The 19,425-nt window shown below is 56.9% G+C and overlaps 1 protein-coding gene across 1 annotated transcript in view; it reads right to left on the bottom strand.

Annotated features, from left to right (window-relative positions):
• The window catches only part of NSG1 (neuronal vesicle trafficking associated 1), a 29,362-nt gene extending 11,931 nt beyond the window's left edge, over positions 1-17,431 (bottom strand). The window contains exons 1-3 of the mRNA XM_032855187.1: positions 17,175-17,431; positions 16,669-16,823; positions 12,975-13,091 (exon numbers count right to left, since the gene is read on the bottom strand). Of these exons, the coding sequence (XP_032711078.1) occupies positions 12,975-13,091; positions 16,669-16,797 (246 nt within the window). The 5' untranslated portion in view covers positions 16,798-16,823; positions 17,175-17,431. The remainder of the gene's footprint in view (positions 1-12,974; positions 13,092-16,668; positions 16,824-17,174) is intronic.
• Positions 17,432-19,425: the final 1,994 nt, after the last annotated feature.

The raw sequence follows: 19,425 nt of genomic DNA, 5'->3' as shown, positions 1-19,425 counted from the left end.
TCAATAGCAAAAAACCAAACAATCCAATTTTTATATTGAGTCTTTGTGTTATACCGTTGAAATCACCATAATGGTATATGTCAAACAATTCTCAATGAAAATACGCACACATGCACGTGCGTACACACACGCACACACATAATCTTACATCTTAGGGCGTTCTTAAGCCTGTCCCTTGAATTTGGAAGCCACAACTGTGTTTGGTTCCCAGCGCCCCATCTGTTTAGGTTTAAAAATAAGCCCCATCTCTCAGCAAGGCTGTGGGGAACCACTTTCTCTGGGGCCCTCCTCCTGGAACCTGGCCTGGGCCTTTTATCTGGGATTCCCAGGCCTGATGACTGAGGAGCTCACAGAACCAAGAAAAGAGAACATGACAGTTCCAGGAATAGTCAAGGGAGAGACGCAAAGAAAGAAATCCATAGACAGGCAGGAGGAGATGCCCGGTGGGGCAAAACCCCTTTCCTGGAGGCTGTCCCCACTCTTCTTCCCCCACACCTTGCAAACCTCAAACCTCTCCTTGGCCCCACGTCTGCACAGACCTGGGTAGTGCCCCATGGTAGGAAAAGAAATGTGCGTTTCCCCTTTGCTGTGTGGCATAATGTTCCCCTGTGGTTATCATGGCCTAAGGAGAGAGCATGGGCCTTTCCAGAAAGATCCCCAGACGGCTCAGAATTGGATCCCAGCTCTGCCACCTGCCAGCTGTGTTCCTAAGCAGATCACCTGCATATCTCATCTCTGGAGAGGAGAACAAAGCCTTGTTCTCTTACACGTTCACTGGGAGAATGACTAGGGATCAAGGGTTTGATCACGTACTAGGCCCATTAAGGGTTCAACTGTTTCTCCCCCTCCCCAAAATAGGGAAGCCCTACACCTTGGTACCTTTGAATGTGACCTATGGGGTCCCTGCAGATGTGATTAAACTGAGGTCACTGGGCCCTAATCCAATGTGACTATGTCCTTATAAAAAGAGGAAATTTGGACACACACACACACACACACACACACACACACACACACACACACACGGAGAACCTTGTGAAGATGGACAGTTGAAGGATGCGTCTGCAAAGCCAACGAATGCTAGGGTCACCAGCTACCACTGGAAACTAGGAAGAGGCAACAAAGGATTCCCCTCCCAGCTTCAGAGGGAGCACAGCCCTGCCAACCCCCACCTGGACCTGGGCTTCTGGCCTTTGGAATGGCAAGACCATCAGTTTCTGCTGGTTAAGGCGCCAGTCGTGTATTTGTGAGCTCTGGAGCACATACCACGAGGTTTCTAGCCCATCACTCGACGGCCCATAGTGAACTCACACGGCCCCGAATGCCAGAGCTCTTTGAGCAGGGCTCACGGCTGGCTCCCCTCCCCTATGGGTGTTCTTTGTCTGCTGTCATCCCTGTCCCTCCCCAGCATGCCAGACTGCATCACCTTCTCTCCTCCTCACCCTCCAAAGCCCTGACCAGTCCCGCTGCCTCCAGGAAGGCTCTGGAACATCCCAGCCCCTCCCAACACCAGCAGCACGTGCACATACCACATAGCCCAGCATCTCCACTTCCCCAGTGATTCAAGTGAAATAAAAGTGTGTCCCAATTTGGAGAGTTTCACAAACCTCCCCTTCTCCCATGAGACAACTAAGAATATTCCAGAAAAAAAAGTGAAAATTACCTACCCAGACATACCTGTCTCCTGGGAGCATTCTTCAGGCTTTCTCAAAGTTCGACAGGCCCTGACCAGAAGCATTCTGGAGAGCCCTAACAACCAGCAGCCCCATCTTTCAATCCATTCCAAAATACTCCAACTAGAAGACAAAACTAGCTGTGCACTGCCCAATACGTGTCAAGAGCCCGGGGTTCCAGGCCTGCTCACACCCCACACACAAAGCAACTCTGGAAAAGGCATCCGTCCCCGACCTCTGGTTCCCTCTCTAAAGGAAATGGGAAGGCCAGCCTAGCACCCAAGCTTAGAGAGGGGTGCCCAGGAGACCCTCCACTGGGCACCCCAGGTCGCAGAGTGAACCTTTGTTACACAGCGGGAAGCCCAATCCCACTGTTGCAGTGCACATCTGGCCTGACGGAGGCTCAGTCACCCAAAAGACCCCACCTTCAAGTCGAGCCACAAGACCACCACATGGTGCGAAGAGCCCAGGGGTGCCTGTGAGACGAGAAGCAGCAGCCACATGCAGGGACCCAGCCTTAAACATAAGGGCTCCACCTCAGCTGTGTGTGAGAATCACAGGACCCCCCCCCCGAGGATCCCAGCAAGGGGACCCCAGACGGGACCCCAGCCAGAGCCCCAGCAGTGGAATGCTGGGAGCAATACCCAGGCCCTGGTATTCCTTAAAACTTTCCAGATGCTTTGGGACACAACCGAAGCCCAGCACCATGGGGTAAACAGAGGATCCCCTTCTGCACGAAATTCCTGGAGCCTGGGGGCGCTAAGCTCCCACCCCAGCCTTGGCCCCCTTCTGCCAAAGTACACTATGAAGAGCAGCTCGAGACTTCGACCATGCTCTGTGCCAAGGCAGGCAGTTTCAGTAAAGCTGGGGCACCCCTCAGGACAGCACCCGAAGGCACTACTACGAACTGCATTTCTCCTGCAGGGACACTGGGGCTCAGCCAGTGCAGGTGACCAGTGCAAGGCAAGCCAGCTGGGTCGGCTTAGCAGTGTCCCCTAAAGACACCCAGGTCCTAACCCCAGGAACCTGTGCATGTTGCCTTATATGCAAACAGTGACTCTGCAGATGGATTTAATCCAGGTCTAGAGACAGGAAGGTCTCCCGCATTATGCAGGTGGGCCCAAGTGAAATCCCAGGGGTCCTTACAAGAGGGAGGCAGAGACAGCAGACACTGGAGGACGCTGGGCTGCAGGTGGAGGAAGGGGCCCCGAGCCAAGGAATGGGGAGATGGTGGGAGCTCAAAAAGGCCAGGAAACAGATCCTCCCCTGGAGCCCCCTGCCAACACCACAATGTGGCCCAGTGACGTGGATCCAGGGCTTCGGAGCCCCCAGAACTGTAACAGAATAAATGTGTGTTGTTCTGAGCCACCCCGCTGGTGGTGCTTGGTTCTGGACGCTCCATGGAGCTAATTCACTTCCTTTGGAGCCCATCTCCCTGGTGCCCACCGAGGGAGGGAGGGTGTGGAGGGATCCAGCTGGCAGGCTGCCCAGCTCCATCTTCTCCGGGGGCACTTATCCAGCCGCCCTCGGGTACCCAGAGCCAACCCAGAGCATCTCCGAATCCAATGGGACATGAATTCCGTTTGCTGAGGTGCCAGTCTGTCTGGGTTTTCCGAGGGAAACGATCACGTACAGGAAGGAGGCGGGACCCAGGATGCTGGAGGCCTGGAGAGCCTGGGTCCACAGCCAGTGCTGGTCCCATCCATGCCCCCAGGGGCGGAGGCCGGGGAGCTCCCGGGGCTGAGGAAGGGGACTCACTTAGATGCAGGGCCACTGCCTCTACGGGGCATGTGAGGCCCAGGGCTGGGGCCTGTGATGTTCTCAGCGACCCATGAAAATGGTTTTTAATTTTGTTAAAAAAACGGAAATAATTATATAAGAATCGTGAATCCAGTCTAGATGACAGTCTTCTTTAGACCAAGGTGGTCATAAAATAATGTCCTTTCTTCTTCCACTTTTTTTTTTTTTTTTTTTTTAAAGAGGAAGGGGCCCACAAAGAAAAGCAAAAAGCCCCTCAGGGCCCAGGGCCCGGCCTTCTTCCATCTTAGAATCCCCCGGTGGCCAGTGGACATTCTCAAGACAAGACAGAGGCCCCCTTGGCGTGTCCTTGGCCACACGGCTTCAACCCTGGCCTCTCCTACAAGGTGGTGGCTTGTCACAGCTCCTCCACGGTGGCTGGGGGGGTACTGGCAGACCCCCATGGTACTGGAAAAGACTTGGGCTGGGGGCGGGGAAGGGGTACGTCTGGGCCTCGAAGAAAGAGCAGCTCTTGGGGGCAGGAAGGGTGGAAGGGGTGTGCTCTGAGGAGGAAGGCGGCTGTGCCAGAGCCCAGAGGCATCAAGGAATATGGTGCATTTGGCTCGTGTGGCTGGAGCAGCCTGTGTCCTGCAGGAGGGCACCCCCGTCCCTGTTTGCCCCATCGAGGAGGAGGAACCCACCAGGCACGGCACAATGCTGGGAGGCAGCTGCCCCTTTGGGGCGAATTACCATTTCTCCCAGCCCGCGGATGCGTGGCCAGTTGGCTGGAAGAGGTGTTTGCTACCAATGTGCATTGGGCGGGGTGGGGAGCAGGTTCTCCATAATCCCCAAATTGTATCACTTTTGTGCAGCCGTCAAGAAGAGCTCTGCAGCAGGACACAGTGGGAAGATGTTAAAGCTACTACGTGGGAGATGTATCCACTTGGCATCCCCCAGCATGTGATCTGTGGTGGCCCTTGGTGGCTTGGGCCCCACGGCTGGAGGCGGTGGCCTGGAAGGGACAGTGTTCGTGTGAGAGCAGCAGGGATCGGGGAGAGCCCGGGGTGGGGTTTCCATATAGATAAGTACACATGTGTATGTGCTTGTTTATTAGCACAGCAAACACCAAGATCTCAGAAATACTGGGATTTCAAACCAAAGAGGAGAACACCCCTGTTCCAGGATCCTGGCAGCAGCGGCAGCTGGACACAGAGCCCCGTGTGAGCCGCACTGGCCACAGCCTCAGGCAGACTGGATACTGCTGGAGTTCACTACCTCCAGCAGAAAGAGAAGGGCCTCAAACAATGCGAACCAGAGGACACTACTGGAGGAGGTCAGAGACCCAAGTGAGTGGAAAGACGTCCTGTGTTCACAGACTCAAGATTCCGTGTTGGGAGGACGAGGCTACTTCCAGACGGATCTGCAGATTCAGTGCAATCCCTAGCAGAATCCCAACAGCCTTGTTTGCAGAAATGGAAATTGCAAGGATCCTAAATAGCCAAAGCCATTTTGGAAACAAAGAGTAGGTCAAAGGGCTCATCTTTCCCGATTTCAAAACTTCCTGCAAAGCGACAGTAATTAAAACGGTGTGCTACTGGCATAGGAATCACCATGTAAATGGAAGAGAACAGAGTCCAGAAATAAAACCCGATGTCCGTGATCAGCTGGTTTTCTTAATCTAGATGCTAAGACCATTCAGTGGGGCAAGAAGTCTCTCAGCAGATGGTGTTGGGACAACCGGCCATCTACACCAGAAGCTCGACCCTTACCTCACGCCACATACGAAAATTAACTCAAGGGCGCCTGGGTGGCTCAGTTGGTTAAGCCTTCTCTCTGCCTTTGGCTCAGGTCATAATCTCAGGTGCTGGGATGGAGCCCCGCATCAGGCTCTCTGCTTAGCGGGGAGCCTGCTTCCCCCTCTCTCTGCCTGTCTCTCTGCCTACTTGTGATCTGTCAAATAAATAAATAAATTTTTTTAAAAAATTAACTCAAAATGGAATAAAGACCTAAATATAAAAGCTAAAGCCATAAAACTCTTAGGACAAAACGAAGAGGCAAATCTTCATGACCTTAGACTTGGCAGTGGTATCTTAGATCTGACACCAAACGCACAAGCAAGGGAAGAGAAAATAAATCGTACTTTCAAATCTAAAAATTGTGTGCAAAGAACAGGAGAAGAACACTGAAAAGGCATCCACAGAACGGTAGCAGATATCTGCAAACGATATGCCTGACAAGAACGTGGTATCCAGAATACCACTGAACACCACAAAACCCACCCAATTAAAAATTGGGAAGGCCCGGAATAGACGTCTCTCCAAAGATACACAAATGACCGTTGGGGCACAGGGACCGATGCTCCCTGTCACTAGCCATTAGGGAGGGGCAAATCCAAACCACAGTGGGATACCACTTCGCACCCACCCGGCTGGCTACAATTAGACTGAGAATGACAAGTGTTGGCTGGGTGTGCAGATGCTGGGAGCCTTGGACATTACTGGTGGGCTGGGGAATGGGGCAGCTACTCAGTAGGTCAGACATAAAATTACCCCACAAACTCCTGGGTACATACCCAGAAGGACGGAACAAGGACTTTTTGAACAAAAATTTGTACATGAGTGTTTGCCGCAGCGAATGCTAGAGGTAGTCTAGTCTACTCTAGTCGCTAGTCAAGAGGTAGAAATAGCCCAAGTGTCCATCACTGGATGAAGGGACAAACAAAAGATGGTCTTAGCCATACAGCTGCATGTGACTCGGCCAGAAAGAGGAACAAGCACTGACCCCTGGACACACGCGATGTGAAAGCAGCAGTCACAAAGGACACGTACTATATGACTCCACTGATGCAAAATGTCTGGAACAGGGTCATCCAGAGACAGAACATAGGTCTGTGGTTGCCTAGGGTTGACAGGAGGAGGAAACGGGGTGCCTGCTGACGGGTAACGGGTCTCCTCTTGGGGTGCTGAAATGTTCTGGAACTAGACACTGGTGAGGGTTGGATGACACCACAAAGGCACTAAATGTCACTGAGATGAACACTTAAAAATGGGGACCCATATGTCACGTCTATTTTATCACATTAAGGAATAATGGGTGAGGGGAGAGAGACGAGGCAGGGGAGACATGGGAGGCACAGGCCTGGGGGCGGGGGTCCTGGCAAGACGAGGAGTCCCAGCCCCAGCAGTCCTGCCCCAGAGGCAGAAGGGATGTTTTCTGGAAAGAACAGCCAGGAAAGGAACGCAAATAGGCTAGGGGCCTTGGGGTGAATTATATACGGAGTTTATAAGGGGGACCCTATCTCCTGGATGCTTATTAGGACAGTCTTGGCCAGTGATGCCTGCCCCCACATCCCAAATGCAGTGTCCACTGTGCTTCTCCGGAGTGTTCCCAGTCCAAGCCGTGACTCATAGAGCCACTCGACTTACGAGTCCCTGGTCCACACACCAGTTTTCACCGTGCTGCTGGGGAACTGACAGCTCCCCCACTTTACAGACAGGGGGCTCGAACGGTATTTGAGTCTGCTTGTGGCCATCTGCTCTTCCTGGCCTGGGGCTTCTCCTCCTGCTGGGGGCTTCTTGGTGGGCGGAGGGTGGGGGGAGGAGGGGGTTCCATTGCCTGGCTGGGGTGGAACCAGGACGTCTGAAGCCGGGAACAGCCATCCCATGGCGCTCATGCAGCGGCTGGTGTGGAAGACAGAGCTCGGTGGGCTTCAGGGTGTCAGGTGGGTGTGGGTCTGAACCCTACGTCCGCCCCTGGTTAGCTGGCTGACCTGGAGTTGGCTCCTTAACCTCGCTAACCTTAGTTCCCCACCTACAGAGTCAGGCCACCAAGATCAACCTTCAAGAGTGTTACTAACATGAAAAGGAATGACACTCATGCCACTCAGAGCCTCCGCGGGCACGGGTCAATGGCAGCTAGGTTATTCCTCCTCCCTTCCCACTGCCCTCCCCCAGGAAGGAGGGGAAAGGAAATGTGTTTTCTGCTGAGTAATGCAGTTAAAAAAAAAAAAAAAAAAAAAAAAACTTGGAAAAACAGGATGAATCCTGACATCTTCAAGCATGTGCAACACTAAATATTTTAGGTAACCCACAAAAAAAGTGGACACACAGACTCCCCCTCTCCAGGATGATTCAAACCACTTATTATTGGATTCTGGATGAGGCCCCCACTCTAGAGCTGGGCCAGAAAACCGTGGGCTGTGACGGAGGACGGCTATGGGGTGTTGGTAAGCCATTCTAGGGTCCCCAGTGTCACTGCAAGAAGACCTCCCCCGCTGCTGAATGCCAAGGAAACGGTGTTGCCGTTCATAAATATTTAACAAGTGCATCTTGAAACATGCCGGGGGATTACTGGAGAGTGTGGAAAACAGACGGGCGCGCAGGAAGCTCAAGGTCATTAAGGATGTGAGAAAAAGATACAAACCGCCCACGGAATCGTTTGTGACAGGATGCAAAGGGACACCCCCGATGCAGCACCACCAGCCAACAAGGGGAGTGGGGAGCTGTTCAGACAAGCTCAGTCCAACCTCCCAGCTCCCCGCGTACCACAAAAGGCGCTCACATGCAAGGCCATGCAAGGCCGGCCCCGGACCCTCCGGAGCCCTGAGCACACTATGGCGCCAGGTGAGAAGGCATGTGGGTTTCAGACACTGCGACAGCTCTCCGCCAAGGCAGCCACAAAGCAGAACCTGATGGAACCTTCCTTTAGTGGGCCTAGTGATGGCCCCTCCAGCCTCTGTGCTGGGAAAGCGGGCTCAGCAGCCCCCCAGCCACACCCCGACCCTCTGCTCTGCCGAGGGGGAGGGGACAGCAGGAACACGTCCCCAGAAGAATGTTTAGGTTTATTTAATTTGAGCTACATCTCAGCCTGTGTTTAATACACCTTCAATTAATTAAATGAGCACTTTTCCTCATTGACACTACCCTCTTCAGAAGCCTGGGCTTCTGGCCGCTGCCCCCGGGTGAGTCACCCAGCGATCCCAGTGTGGCGGAGTCTCACAGAACCCTCCCCACCCCCAGCGGTTACCTAGCAACCAGCCTAGCAACCCCAGAGCCAAGAGCTTCATCCCGAGTAACGTCCAAAAAGACATCTCCTCTCAAGGATGCCATCCAAAGGTATATAAAGAGGAGGCGCAAAGCAGCCGGCTTCCTCCTCCTGAAGTGTACAAATTAGAGACAAAGGAGGACACATTATGTACTTGTTGCTTCAACAGCCAAAAGACACAATCACATCCTTGCTGTTCACACATGGAAATGAAAAGGACCAAGGAATGACTGGGCGGGCGCCACACAGAAGCTGCCCAGGTCCCTGGCAGGATGAGGAAGACCTTCTGTCCAGACCACAGCCGTGAGAGAGCCCCTGGCACTGCCAGGGGTGGGGGTTGGGAGGCAGGTCCTCCTCCCTGCCTCCTGTCGCAGGTTCACCTCCTGTGCCCCCTTTCCCTGCCCACTCCCCAGCCCTCCCCCAGCTGTCCCCTCACAGGAGAAGCATGCCCTATTGTGTGCTTTCCTCAAAGATGCCAAACACATAACTGGGCAAGAAAAGGCTGGGAGAACACTCCAGAAGGGTGAATGAACGCCCTTGGCATTTCCCAAAGGTGTCAGCCCTCCTGAGCCTGCCCCCCACAGATTCAATGTGTCACCTGCAGAGCTCATTACAGTGTGCATTCCCAGGGTCCTGGGTCCCTCTGTTAAAAATCAACCTCCAGGCGATTCCAGTGCGAGCAGTCCCGACCACACTCAGAGCAAGTGCCCTGCGGGCCGCATCTCTGGCACAGACCTCATGGCAGATGCGTGGGGGACCAGGTACACATCATCCCCTGCTCAGAAGGGTGTTGGAACTGAAGCCTGATGTGCCCATGGAACACAGGGCATTCAGCTGTGCGAGTCAGTCCCCTGGGCTCCCAGCCAAGTGAGCTAGGCCACCCGGTTCAGGTCACGCTCTGCCACTGACTCTGACCTTGGGGGTCATTTGCCCGACCAGGTGGGAACTGATGAATTAACACCTGGAAAGGGCTTACATCCACACATGGCCTAGAGAGAGGGATCCCTAGGGAGCTGCTTTCTTCCAGAAGCGAGGGTCCCACAGGCAGACCCTGGAAATCTCCCCAGGTCCCCATGCACTCCAGGCCAGTGCCATCACTAGTCACCCAGTGACTTGTCAGGCTATTCCTGTGCCAGGACGTACCCCCAGAGAGGACAGGCTCTTATCCTGGCTGGCAGAGGGGCTGCCCCACTGGACCTCACCAGGATGCCCGGTCACACCTGAAGAGAAGCCTGGACCCCTCACTGGGGGAGCCTGGACCCCGTGACATGAAGGAAGAGACCAGAGGAAAAGTACTGAAGAACTCAAATACATGGCCTGTCCCACATCCCGAGGCTGCCAGGAAGGAGGGGGATTTGTGTTCTGTGTGGCTCAGGGGACAGATGGAGGCCCCAGGGCAGAGGTCACCAGGAGGGGTTCAAATCAACAAAGGGGCAAAGGATTCTTAGACATGCAATAGTCAGGGGCGCCTGAAGGGCTCAGTCAGTTGAGCGGGTGACTCTTGAATTTGGCTCAGGTCATGATCTCAGAGACGTGAGATCAAGCTCCCGGGTCGTGGGCTCCACGCTTAGCACAGAATCTGCTTGGAATTCTCTCTTCACCCCACCCCCTGTGCTGGCTTTCCTCTCTCTAAAATAAATAAATAAAATCTTTATAAAACAAGAGAAAAAGCAGCACCATGGGTTGCCTGGAGCAGGGAGCTCCCCAGGGGAAGCCGCAGTACAGGCTGCCGGGGGCCAAGCTCTCTGCCTCAGTTTCCCCTCCACTGTGAGACGGAGATGACGGGGCACATTTCACAAGGTTTTTATGAGGATTAAGTGAGCTGAGAAGTCTCACGAGCTTATCCCAGGGTGTGACTCATGGGAGCACTCCCTGTTTTCATCCTGTTACTGCTCCTCACAAAGGACAGCGAAGGCCTCAGGAGGGTGAGGTCAGTCCCCAGAGGTTTCATGGTGGAGCTAGTGGCTGAGCTGGCCCTGGAAGGAGCTGGAAGGTGGGCCTGTGCAGAGGTGTGTATGGCAGGAGTGGGGGGAGGAAAGGTACTGGCCTTGGAGGCACAGACCAGTCAGAAGTCTCCTAGCCTCCCGTGACCACCTGGGACTCGAAGGCCTCCACACTGTGCCCTTCAGTGTGGCTGTGAATCCAATGGAGGCCATGGGCACTAAGCACATGAACGTGCCCAGACAGTTTAACGTGTAAGACTAGGGACTGTGCTCACTGCGATGCAGTGCTCTACCAATCACTTACTGTATACATCACCTTCTTAGACGTCCCCCAGGAGGTGCGGGCAGAGATGAGGCAGGGTTCTGCCACCGCAGCCCCGTCCACAAGGACAGGCTTGGATCCTCTGAGCCCTCAGCTTCTGGGCACCCGGAGCCAGGTAACCACACTGATGCTGGCAAGAGCCCCAGGGGCCCATATGCGTCACCCATGCCTTCCACGGGGGCCCCGGGGACCTGGACCAGGTGAGCGTGCGGGAAAAAAACAAACAAAGGACACGGGAGCTGGGGGAACAGAGCCTGGCACACGACGGACCCCAAAAGACAAAGGACAGCATCCCACTCTGGGCGGGTACCTAAAATGCCAGGGCTGAGAGGAACAAAGGTCACATCAGACATGAGAAACCCAGACCCACTCAGATATCCAGATGGCCTCCACCATCAGAATGATGGATAGGATGACCTTGAAATTGAGGTCACTTCTGCCTCCGCCAGGAGGCGATCCCCAGGGCATGGGCTATGCAGGCCGTCTGAGCAGAGCTGGCTGACCAGTGCGAAAGAAAGATGTCAATCTTGGGTCAACCCGATCTGGTCCTGGTGAAGAACTTAATGGTACACGTAGACTGCATAGCCAGGAGCCTCCCGAAGAGCATCTCAGCTCCTACACCGTCCTTACACCACTGGCAAGAGCCCCAGACATGGGGCTTTTTGCACCTCAACACTGCCACTGCAAAGTGGGGTCTACCAGCCATACCCACCTCTCGGGGCAGCTAGATCACCCGGGGAAACACCCCACAGACAGAAAACTCTGCAACTCAGGGGGGTCTGCTAGCCAGGCAGGCCTGGCGCAGTGTTTTTCCAGCCTGTGTGGCCGGCGGGAGCGATGTGAAGGAGGGATTCAAAGTCACACCCCATCCTGGCATGCCTCCCTGGCCCATGAAGCCACCTCAGCTCTGCGAGCTTCATGTGCAGCTAGGAACCAATCCATGGAGTTTCTGGGACATGGGACAGGACACTGTATGCAGAGGTGTCTTGGGAACTGCAGGGATCGGGGGGCCCAGGTGTCTGTGCTCCCAGACATCAGCGATCTGCTCACACAGCCACACAGAGCCACAGGAGAGGCGGCCACGGCCACTCTGCAAGGTCGGGACGACTACTGGTGTCTCTCAAATCACCCCTCTGAAACTGAGTGAGGGCCACCAATTTACCGTCTCTCGTGTGTCCTCAAAGAACAAGCTTTCAGAAGATCTGTATCCAAACTTTCTCCTCTACTGCAGCCGTCTCCACCCTCGGAGGCACCCAGGTGTTGGGGGAGGCTCCACCCCCTAGCCTGGCTGAAACCCTGCCCCTTCCAGCAGCTCTTCCTCCCCAGACAACTGTCCAGAGCGAGGCCTCCGCCCACTGTAACAGCCATGACTGCTCCGCACCTCAACCTCCCCATCTGTAGGATGGGTCCTCCGGGCAGTCCTGACCTCTGGGGAGGCTCCCTGAGCTCAGAAGCACGAGGAAAGGGCCCAGAAGCAGGTCTTGCAGGTAATAAAGAGGCTGCCTTACCTTTGTGTGAGCCTGCGTCCTTCCTGCAACTGTGAGGTAAGGATCTTAAAGTTTGGTAAGTGATTTTTCACATGTCTGTTAGCCATTGTCTAAAAGAAAGTTTAGGGGTGGGTTTTCCCTGTTACTAAAACTAAGCAAGGGCTGCCTGGGGGGCTCAGTCGTTAAGAGTCTACCTTCGGCTCAGGTCGTGATCCCAGGGTCCTGGGATTGAGCCCCACATTGGGCGCCCTGCTCAGCGGGGAGCCTGCTTCTCCCCCTGCTTGTGCTCCTGCTCTCACTCTCTCTCTCTCTGTCAAATAAATAAATGAAATCTTTAAAACAAACAAACAAACAAAAACCCCCACAAAATGAGACTCTTAACCCTAGAGAACAAACTGGCGGCTGCAGAGGGGAGGGAGGCCAGGGCAGGGGTGAAGCTGGTGAAGGGGATGAAGAAAGCACTTACCCTGCCGAGCACTGTGTCACAGACAGACTCAAATCACTATGCTGAGCACCCAAAACTCACATAACACTGTAAAATAATCATGCCAGAATTTTTAAAAACAAGAAATTAAAATTTAAAAAATGTCCAAACCAAAACACATTCTTACGAACTTGTATGTGGTCATTCTGGAAGACGAAGGAAAGAAAGAAGATCTGGAAAACCACAGAGTGGGTTCTGCACAGCTGGGATTGGCCAGACAAACGGCATCCGGTCCTATCACTCCAGGGGCCAGTTTACCCTCCACCCCCCACCAGGGCCACTCACCTTGAACCTCTCGGTGACCCCCTCAGTGATGCTGACGGTGAACTCCGCTATCTTGGGAGGACGTGCTTTGCCTTTCTTGCGGTCAGGCTCGTACTCGGTCTTCGTTTTCACAACCACCTTGTCCGGGAAGCAGAGAAGCACAGCGTCAGTGGTCAGCAGTGTGGCCCAAAGCCCGTGGACATACCTGTCTGGCGAGGATGGGCATGGGCACCCTGGGGGCCCAGTCAGCATTTCACTGACAAGTATTTCACAGAAAAGGAGAACAGCCGTCATTGGCCGGAAATCTCCGGGCCAGGACTTTCGGAGAAATGGCCCATGAGTAATCGCGAGAGCAGCCCCAGGAGGGAAAGACGGTCACTCCCGGCTGGAGAAGTTAAGCTCCTCGGCCAGAGGTCCCCCAGCTAAGAGGGGGCAGGGCTAACTCCTGCTACCATGCTCCTTCCACCACCCAGGGTGCCGCAGAAGCCCCGGTGGTCCAGGGGGTGCCCTCGGCTTCCATGGGTCTTTCTGTGCCACCATGGGTAAAAGGATGGAAGAGGCAATGAGATTAGGAAGGAGGAGCTGGCCTTCATCTCTCAGCCCCCACCCCGCCACCCTCTCCCTCCTCTGCCCCTGCAATGACCCCCGGAGGATCTCCCTGCTCTTCTTCCCCCTGCTCTCTACTTCGAAGTGAAGAGGTTTCTCCTCCCACGCACCTGCCCCACTCTGCCCCATACACACCTGCTCCCTGCTCCCCCAGCAGCTTCCCACGAGCCCCCACCCGCCCTCCATCCTCCCCCGTCACCCCCGAGGCTCCAGCCCCTTCCTCCACTCGCCTGTCGGACAGTTTCCTGCTCTGTCCCCACAGGCCAGGGAGGCCTCAGAGTTTCCACTGCTCTAGTCCCCACTCCTCCACCTCAAATCCAGGAGCCAAGAAGCGGCAGCAGGACTGCAGAGGCCCAGCCACCCATGCTCCCCTCCACCCCAAGACAGTGGGGTTGGAAACCGGCTCTCAGCAACCATAGGCCCCAGGGAAGAGCCAGGGGAGAATCAGGACAGTGAGCCATGGGGGCTGCCGGAGGGGCTCTAGGACTCAGCTATGACCCTGGATCCAGCCGAGAGAAGGAATTGGGAGAGAGAGTGACCCAAGCCAGCTGCCACCGAAAACTGATCCAAGGGCCACAAAACCTGTCATCAACTCTTGCCTTCCCTCCTCAGTCCCTTCCATGCACGAAGCTCTCTGGATGCCGAGAGGGCGGGCACACTGACTGTGACAGTGCGGGTGCCCACCAGCTCTGGAGGGAGCATTGGTGCATTCCCCTACTGTCCTCAAATCCCAAGTGTCCCTGACTCGCTATGTGACCCTCAGCACCTGCTTGGCCTCTCCAAACCTCAGTGTCCTGGCCTGTGAAATGGGACCAAGGCCTATCTCAGCCCGCTGCAGTGAGGAGGGGGCCGTTCACACAACCCTCAGCACAGCGCGAACCCAGTCAATACTCTACCGGCCCAGATTCAGCTGCCTTTGCTGCTAACATGCTCAGTGACCTCGAACTAGACCCTCTATCTCCACATGTGTAAAATGGGAGCAATGACAGTAAAGTTACTCAACAAATGTCAGGCGAGACCAGCCCGTGCCTTGCTGCCGGCTCCACTGTCACCGGCGACCCTCGGCACTCGGTGCTCGCTCTCAGGACAGGCTCCACTCACAACCCTGGCTGTGTTACCTGACCCCACCAGCCACAGCACCTGGGACAGGAGACATCACCTCCTCTGAACCCTGCCTGTGAGCAGCACAGCACTGTTGTGCGTGTTAAGCGAGGAGCGAGGTCTTGCGTGAGAAGTCACATCCCAAGCAGGATGGAGTGTGGGGCCCTGCCAGAAGCTTCTGTACAGAGGGAGGGGATTGTGGCCTTCTACCGTGTGACCTTGGGCCCATCCCCTTGAACTCTCTGAGACTCAGTCTCCTCACCTGTGACCTCAGAAATCTTCTAGCCCAACCACTGGTTCCTGGATGCCCCAGAGGGGGTTCCCTCCCTCTGACTGAACACTCCCGCCAATTCCCTCTCTGATTGAACACTCCCAGGGATGGGAGACTCACTACCTTTCAGACCTACCTAGGCTACTTCGAAATGGCCCAATTGGTTGGCCAGGATTTCATACCTGCCTGAAATCCACCCCCACTGGTAGAAGACAACTGTGTGCCAGACAGTTCTGGAATGGAACAGACTGAGGGCAAAAGAGGAGACTCAGGCTGAGTGGAGGGAGTCACCTGACAGAGGTGCTGCCTCGGGACACAGCATTCCTGGCACAGGCCACCACCACTCTGGGGCTGAGGAGGGAGGGAAAGGTGGGGGGGGGCAGCTGAGCTAGCCCAGCAAGTCAGGGAAGGGGGATGCGCCGCTGGCAGCCCTGCCCCACCCCTCCCCTCAAGCCTCCTCTAGACTGTCAGTACCCCAAATTGGCCCCACGTGGCCTAGGTGCACAGGTGTGCCCTGCGGATCCTCTTCCTGAACCGAAACACCTGCCATCAGCCGCCTTTCCTTCTCCATCCCCCCCACCCAATACACAAACAATAGAGTTGGGGGGATGGAAACCACTCTAGACAGCTGAGTAAGTCAAAGGGTGCACCTGGGAATAAAGGAATCTTCCAGAAGGGAAGGACCCTCTGCTGCTGCCAAGATATCCCCCCATCCCCATCCAGTGGTCAGCAATCACCATCGAGCCGGAATAAAGGACAAAGACCTGACTCAGAACGTCCTCGCTGGAGCTAAATGAGACAATAAATGGAAACGCACTTCAGGAAATAGAATGAACTCGCTCGCGGCTGGGTGGTTTTTAAGCAGCAGCAAGGTGGTCAGAAAGGATGCTGTGTTTATTATTCTAGGTTTGAATAATTGGAATTATTGGAATTGGAATACAATTGTCGAGACTTTCTATCGTTGCCATTTACCCTTTTAAAACGTTAACTCCTGAAAAAATTATCCTTCAGGTACAGAAACTACTTGATTGGATACTGTACTCAGGAAAAGAAGGGGCTCTAAATTCAGAAAAGGAAAGCCCACTTTGGGGAAACGATGATGAAGGGCTGTCCCCAGTTAGGCTAACACCCGGCCAGCAGAGCACTTACTAGAAGATTTCACAAAAGGAACAAAGAGAAGGAAGCTCCCGGGAAGAACAGACGCCCTGCAGCATCTACAGACGGCCTGGGAGGGGCAGGCGGAGAGGGTGAGGACGGGAACCCAGCCCCTCAATGAGGGTCCACCTGGCCAAGGAGAGGAGCCTCCTCACCGCCACGGGGCGAATCCGAGGGGCAAGTCCGACGGAAACCGCCCCACCTGGGCAGGCGCACGGGGCAGCCGCGCCCCAAGGCTCACCCCAGACCCACAGTCCCCTGCTACCTTGGGGGGGGGGGGGCATGGGCGAGGAGAAGCAGGGCCGGGGCCGCCGCGTTGGTACCTGGGGCCCCTCTCAGACAAGACTGCTACGAAAATCCAGAAGGGACCTTCCCCCAATCGCTCTCCCTTGTCGGAACGGAGCTGTCTCCGGATCCGGAATCCCGCGCGGGCACGCGGTCCTCCCGAGGGGCTTCCTCCCGCCGCCCGAGCTCGCCCCCACTTCCCATCTCCCGCGCACGCCGCGCGTCTCTTTTGTTGCGGCCGCCGCCCGAGGCTTGGGGTGCGCACCCGGCAGCGCGGGGGTGCCGGGGGGCTCTCACCTTGTCCGGGGGCGGAAACTGCAGCTGATTGACATCGAGGGGCGTCATCAGGGGGATGGTGTCGAAGCCATCCTCCAGCAGCGGCTGCTTGGTGCCCTTCTCCGCGAAATTGTTCCCCAACTTCACCATCGTTCCGAGAGACCCGAGGCTGCCGCCTGCGAGGGAGGGCAGGGCGGGAGTCAGCGCGAGCTCGCCGGCTCCCCCTTGGCCTCCGGGGAGGAGGGGTCGGGAGGACGCAGCTGTCTCGGGCCCGGGACGGGGGTAGGAGGGGAAGGAGGGGGTCCCAGGCCCTCCCCCACGCGGGACCCAAGTGCCCGGCTCAGGGGCGCACCGCGGCCGGGGAGAGGGCGCGCCCCGTCCCAGCGCCGGGGACCCGCGCGGAGCACCCCGGTTCCCCACCCACCCACTGGGTGCCCGGCGGCCCGCGAACCCCGCCTCGGAGGGAAGGCTCGGGCCCGCGGACCCCGCCCTGGGGCGGAAGGCTCGGGCCCGCGGGCCGCACTCACCCACGCCGGCTCGCAGGTCTGGCTCCAAGCGCGCAGCGAGCCTCCGCGTCGGCAGCTCCCGCGCGCAGCAATGGCGGAGGCGGCGCCGCGCGGGGCCGGGCGGGGGAGCCGAGCGATTGGGCTCGCGGCCGCTCCCTCCTCCCGCTCGCCGCCTCCCTTCCCGCCGCCCCCGGGGCCGCCCGTGAGCGGGTGAGTGCGTGCGTGTGGCGGCGGCGGCAACTCCGCCCTGACGCAGCGCGCGGGGCAGCACAAAGGAGCCCTCCCCGGGGACCCGAGCCCGCCCCGACTGCGAGGGGCGCGCCGGGACCCGAGGCTCGGGGCGGCTGCGAGGGGCGGGGCGGGGCGCGGCGTGAAGGGGGAGAGCGAAGGGATGGAGCGATGCGCCAGAGTGGGGGGCACGGGAGCGGGCCCGTGGCGCGCCGCTGGGTTGGGAAGGGGTCCCGGAAACAGGGCGGAGGGTGTCCCCGCGGGAAGGAGGCGCGGATGCGAATGCTTCGGCAGGAGGGGGAGAGCTCTCCTGAGCGGGGGACGGCGCCCGGCAGAGAGGACGCCGCGGGGCTGCCCGAGGGTTGGGTATTCAGGCAGAGAGCGCTTGGCGCGCTGCGCCGCGTTGGAGGGAGAGGGAAAGGTTTCGCTGGTCTGTTGGTTAGAGGAAGAGGAAGGGGGGTCCCCTCGCTGCAGCCACAGCCTAGAGCATCCCGGTCGCAGAGGAGGGGGCGCGGAATGAAGGGCGTCTGGGGTTCCAGTCGCTGTCGCAGCTGCCCAGATTAGGGCGTCATTTTGCGGACCTGGAGCCAACCCTGGCTGCAGGACTCCCCAGACGAGAAACCGCGCGTGGCGTGCGGGCGAGACCAGAAGCTGGAGGCAGGCCGCTCCAGGGGAATCGGTACCTTGCAGGCACCTGTCTCTTTCGGGCCCTGCTGGAAATACAGAGTAGGGGTTCCGGAAGTCTTACTTCCATTCCACACATCAGTTGCACGACTGAAGGCTGAGGCCGCGTCTTTTCCATCAGCCAACTGAGAACCATCACCCGAACCTGCCTCCCCTCCCCTAGAACCGCAGGGAGTACCAGGAGATGGCGGGAGCAGCCACTTCCTGCCTGTGCCCTGAGCCTGCAGCCCAGTCTAGGAACCTGGCCCTGGGGGCCCCAATTCCAAATCCCCAGGAGGGCCCCCCCTTTTGACACATGAGGTCCCTGGATTCCTCTACTTGCCCCAGCTCCCCAACAGGGTATAAGTGGGCCTTTGACTGCAGGGCAGCCTGGTGGGACCCAGGATCTTGGCAGACACTACCCTTGGCCAGCTTGGGGACAGCAGGTGTCCCAGGTGCTGGCCCCCACCACAGGCCTTGGGCGAGGCTGCTACAATCTTTCCGGCAGAGGCCTTTAAACCACAGCACCAACCCAGTGATACCTGTGAAGTGAAACCCTGTGTGCCTCCGGGAGGAAGTGGCTTTGTCCCCATCTCTTGGCATTTTACACACACACACACACACACACACACACACACACACACACTGTGGCTAGAATCTCACACAGGGAGCTGCAGAGTGGGCTTCCCTGAACCCCATGTGTACCCCTCCTGCCCTCAAAGGCTCTGTGAACGAAGGAGGACAGGGACACAAAGGACCCATGGTTTGACAGAGACAGCAGGGGACAGTCTTGCTTTTTCGTGCTGTCCTGGGTTTTCACGGGGACTTTGCAGTCTCAGTTTGTGTGGTGTCCAAGTGGCATCTGGCAGGGGGAAGGATGCAGGGAAGGACTCGGTGCACAGGCCTACAGCCCAGCCAGCAAAAGCTTGGGGGTGAGTGCCTAGGTGGACAGGGGACCCACCAGAGGGTCACAGTCACTGCCGGGAGGCTGTGGACAAAGTGGGACAGCCCCAGGGAGGGCAGAGGGAACACAGGAAGGAAAGGGATGTGCAAGGCACTTAGTTTCCTGGCCGCCACGGCAAACCACTGCAAACCGGGGGCATAAAATGTATAGTCTCTCAGGTCCCAAGGCCAGAGGTCCGAAACTCAGGTGTCAGCAGGGCCACACTCCCTACAGAGGCTGCAGGGGACAATGGTTCTGCCTTCAGCCTCCGAGGCCCCAGGAGTCCCTGGGCTTGTGGCCCGGACAGTCTCCCTGCCCCCGGGGATCAGTCACACTGTCTCCTCTTCCCTGGGTGTCTCCCACGAGGACACTGCTCGCTGGATTTGGGGCCCACTCCATGACCCAGGATTAGCCATCATTGCATGACCTGTGAGATAC

Source organism: Lontra canadensis, unplaced genomic scaffold (genome assembly GCF_010015895.1).
Source record: "Lontra canadensis isolate GAN:19392208 unplaced genomic scaffold, GSC_riverotter_1.0 scaffold1, whole genome shotgun sequence".
Lineage (NCBI taxonomy): Eukaryota > Metazoa > Chordata > Mammalia > Carnivora > Mustelidae > Lontra > Lontra canadensis.
The sequence above is the reverse complement of the archived record's forward strand: the minus strand, read 5'-3'. Positions and strand labels throughout refer to the sequence as shown.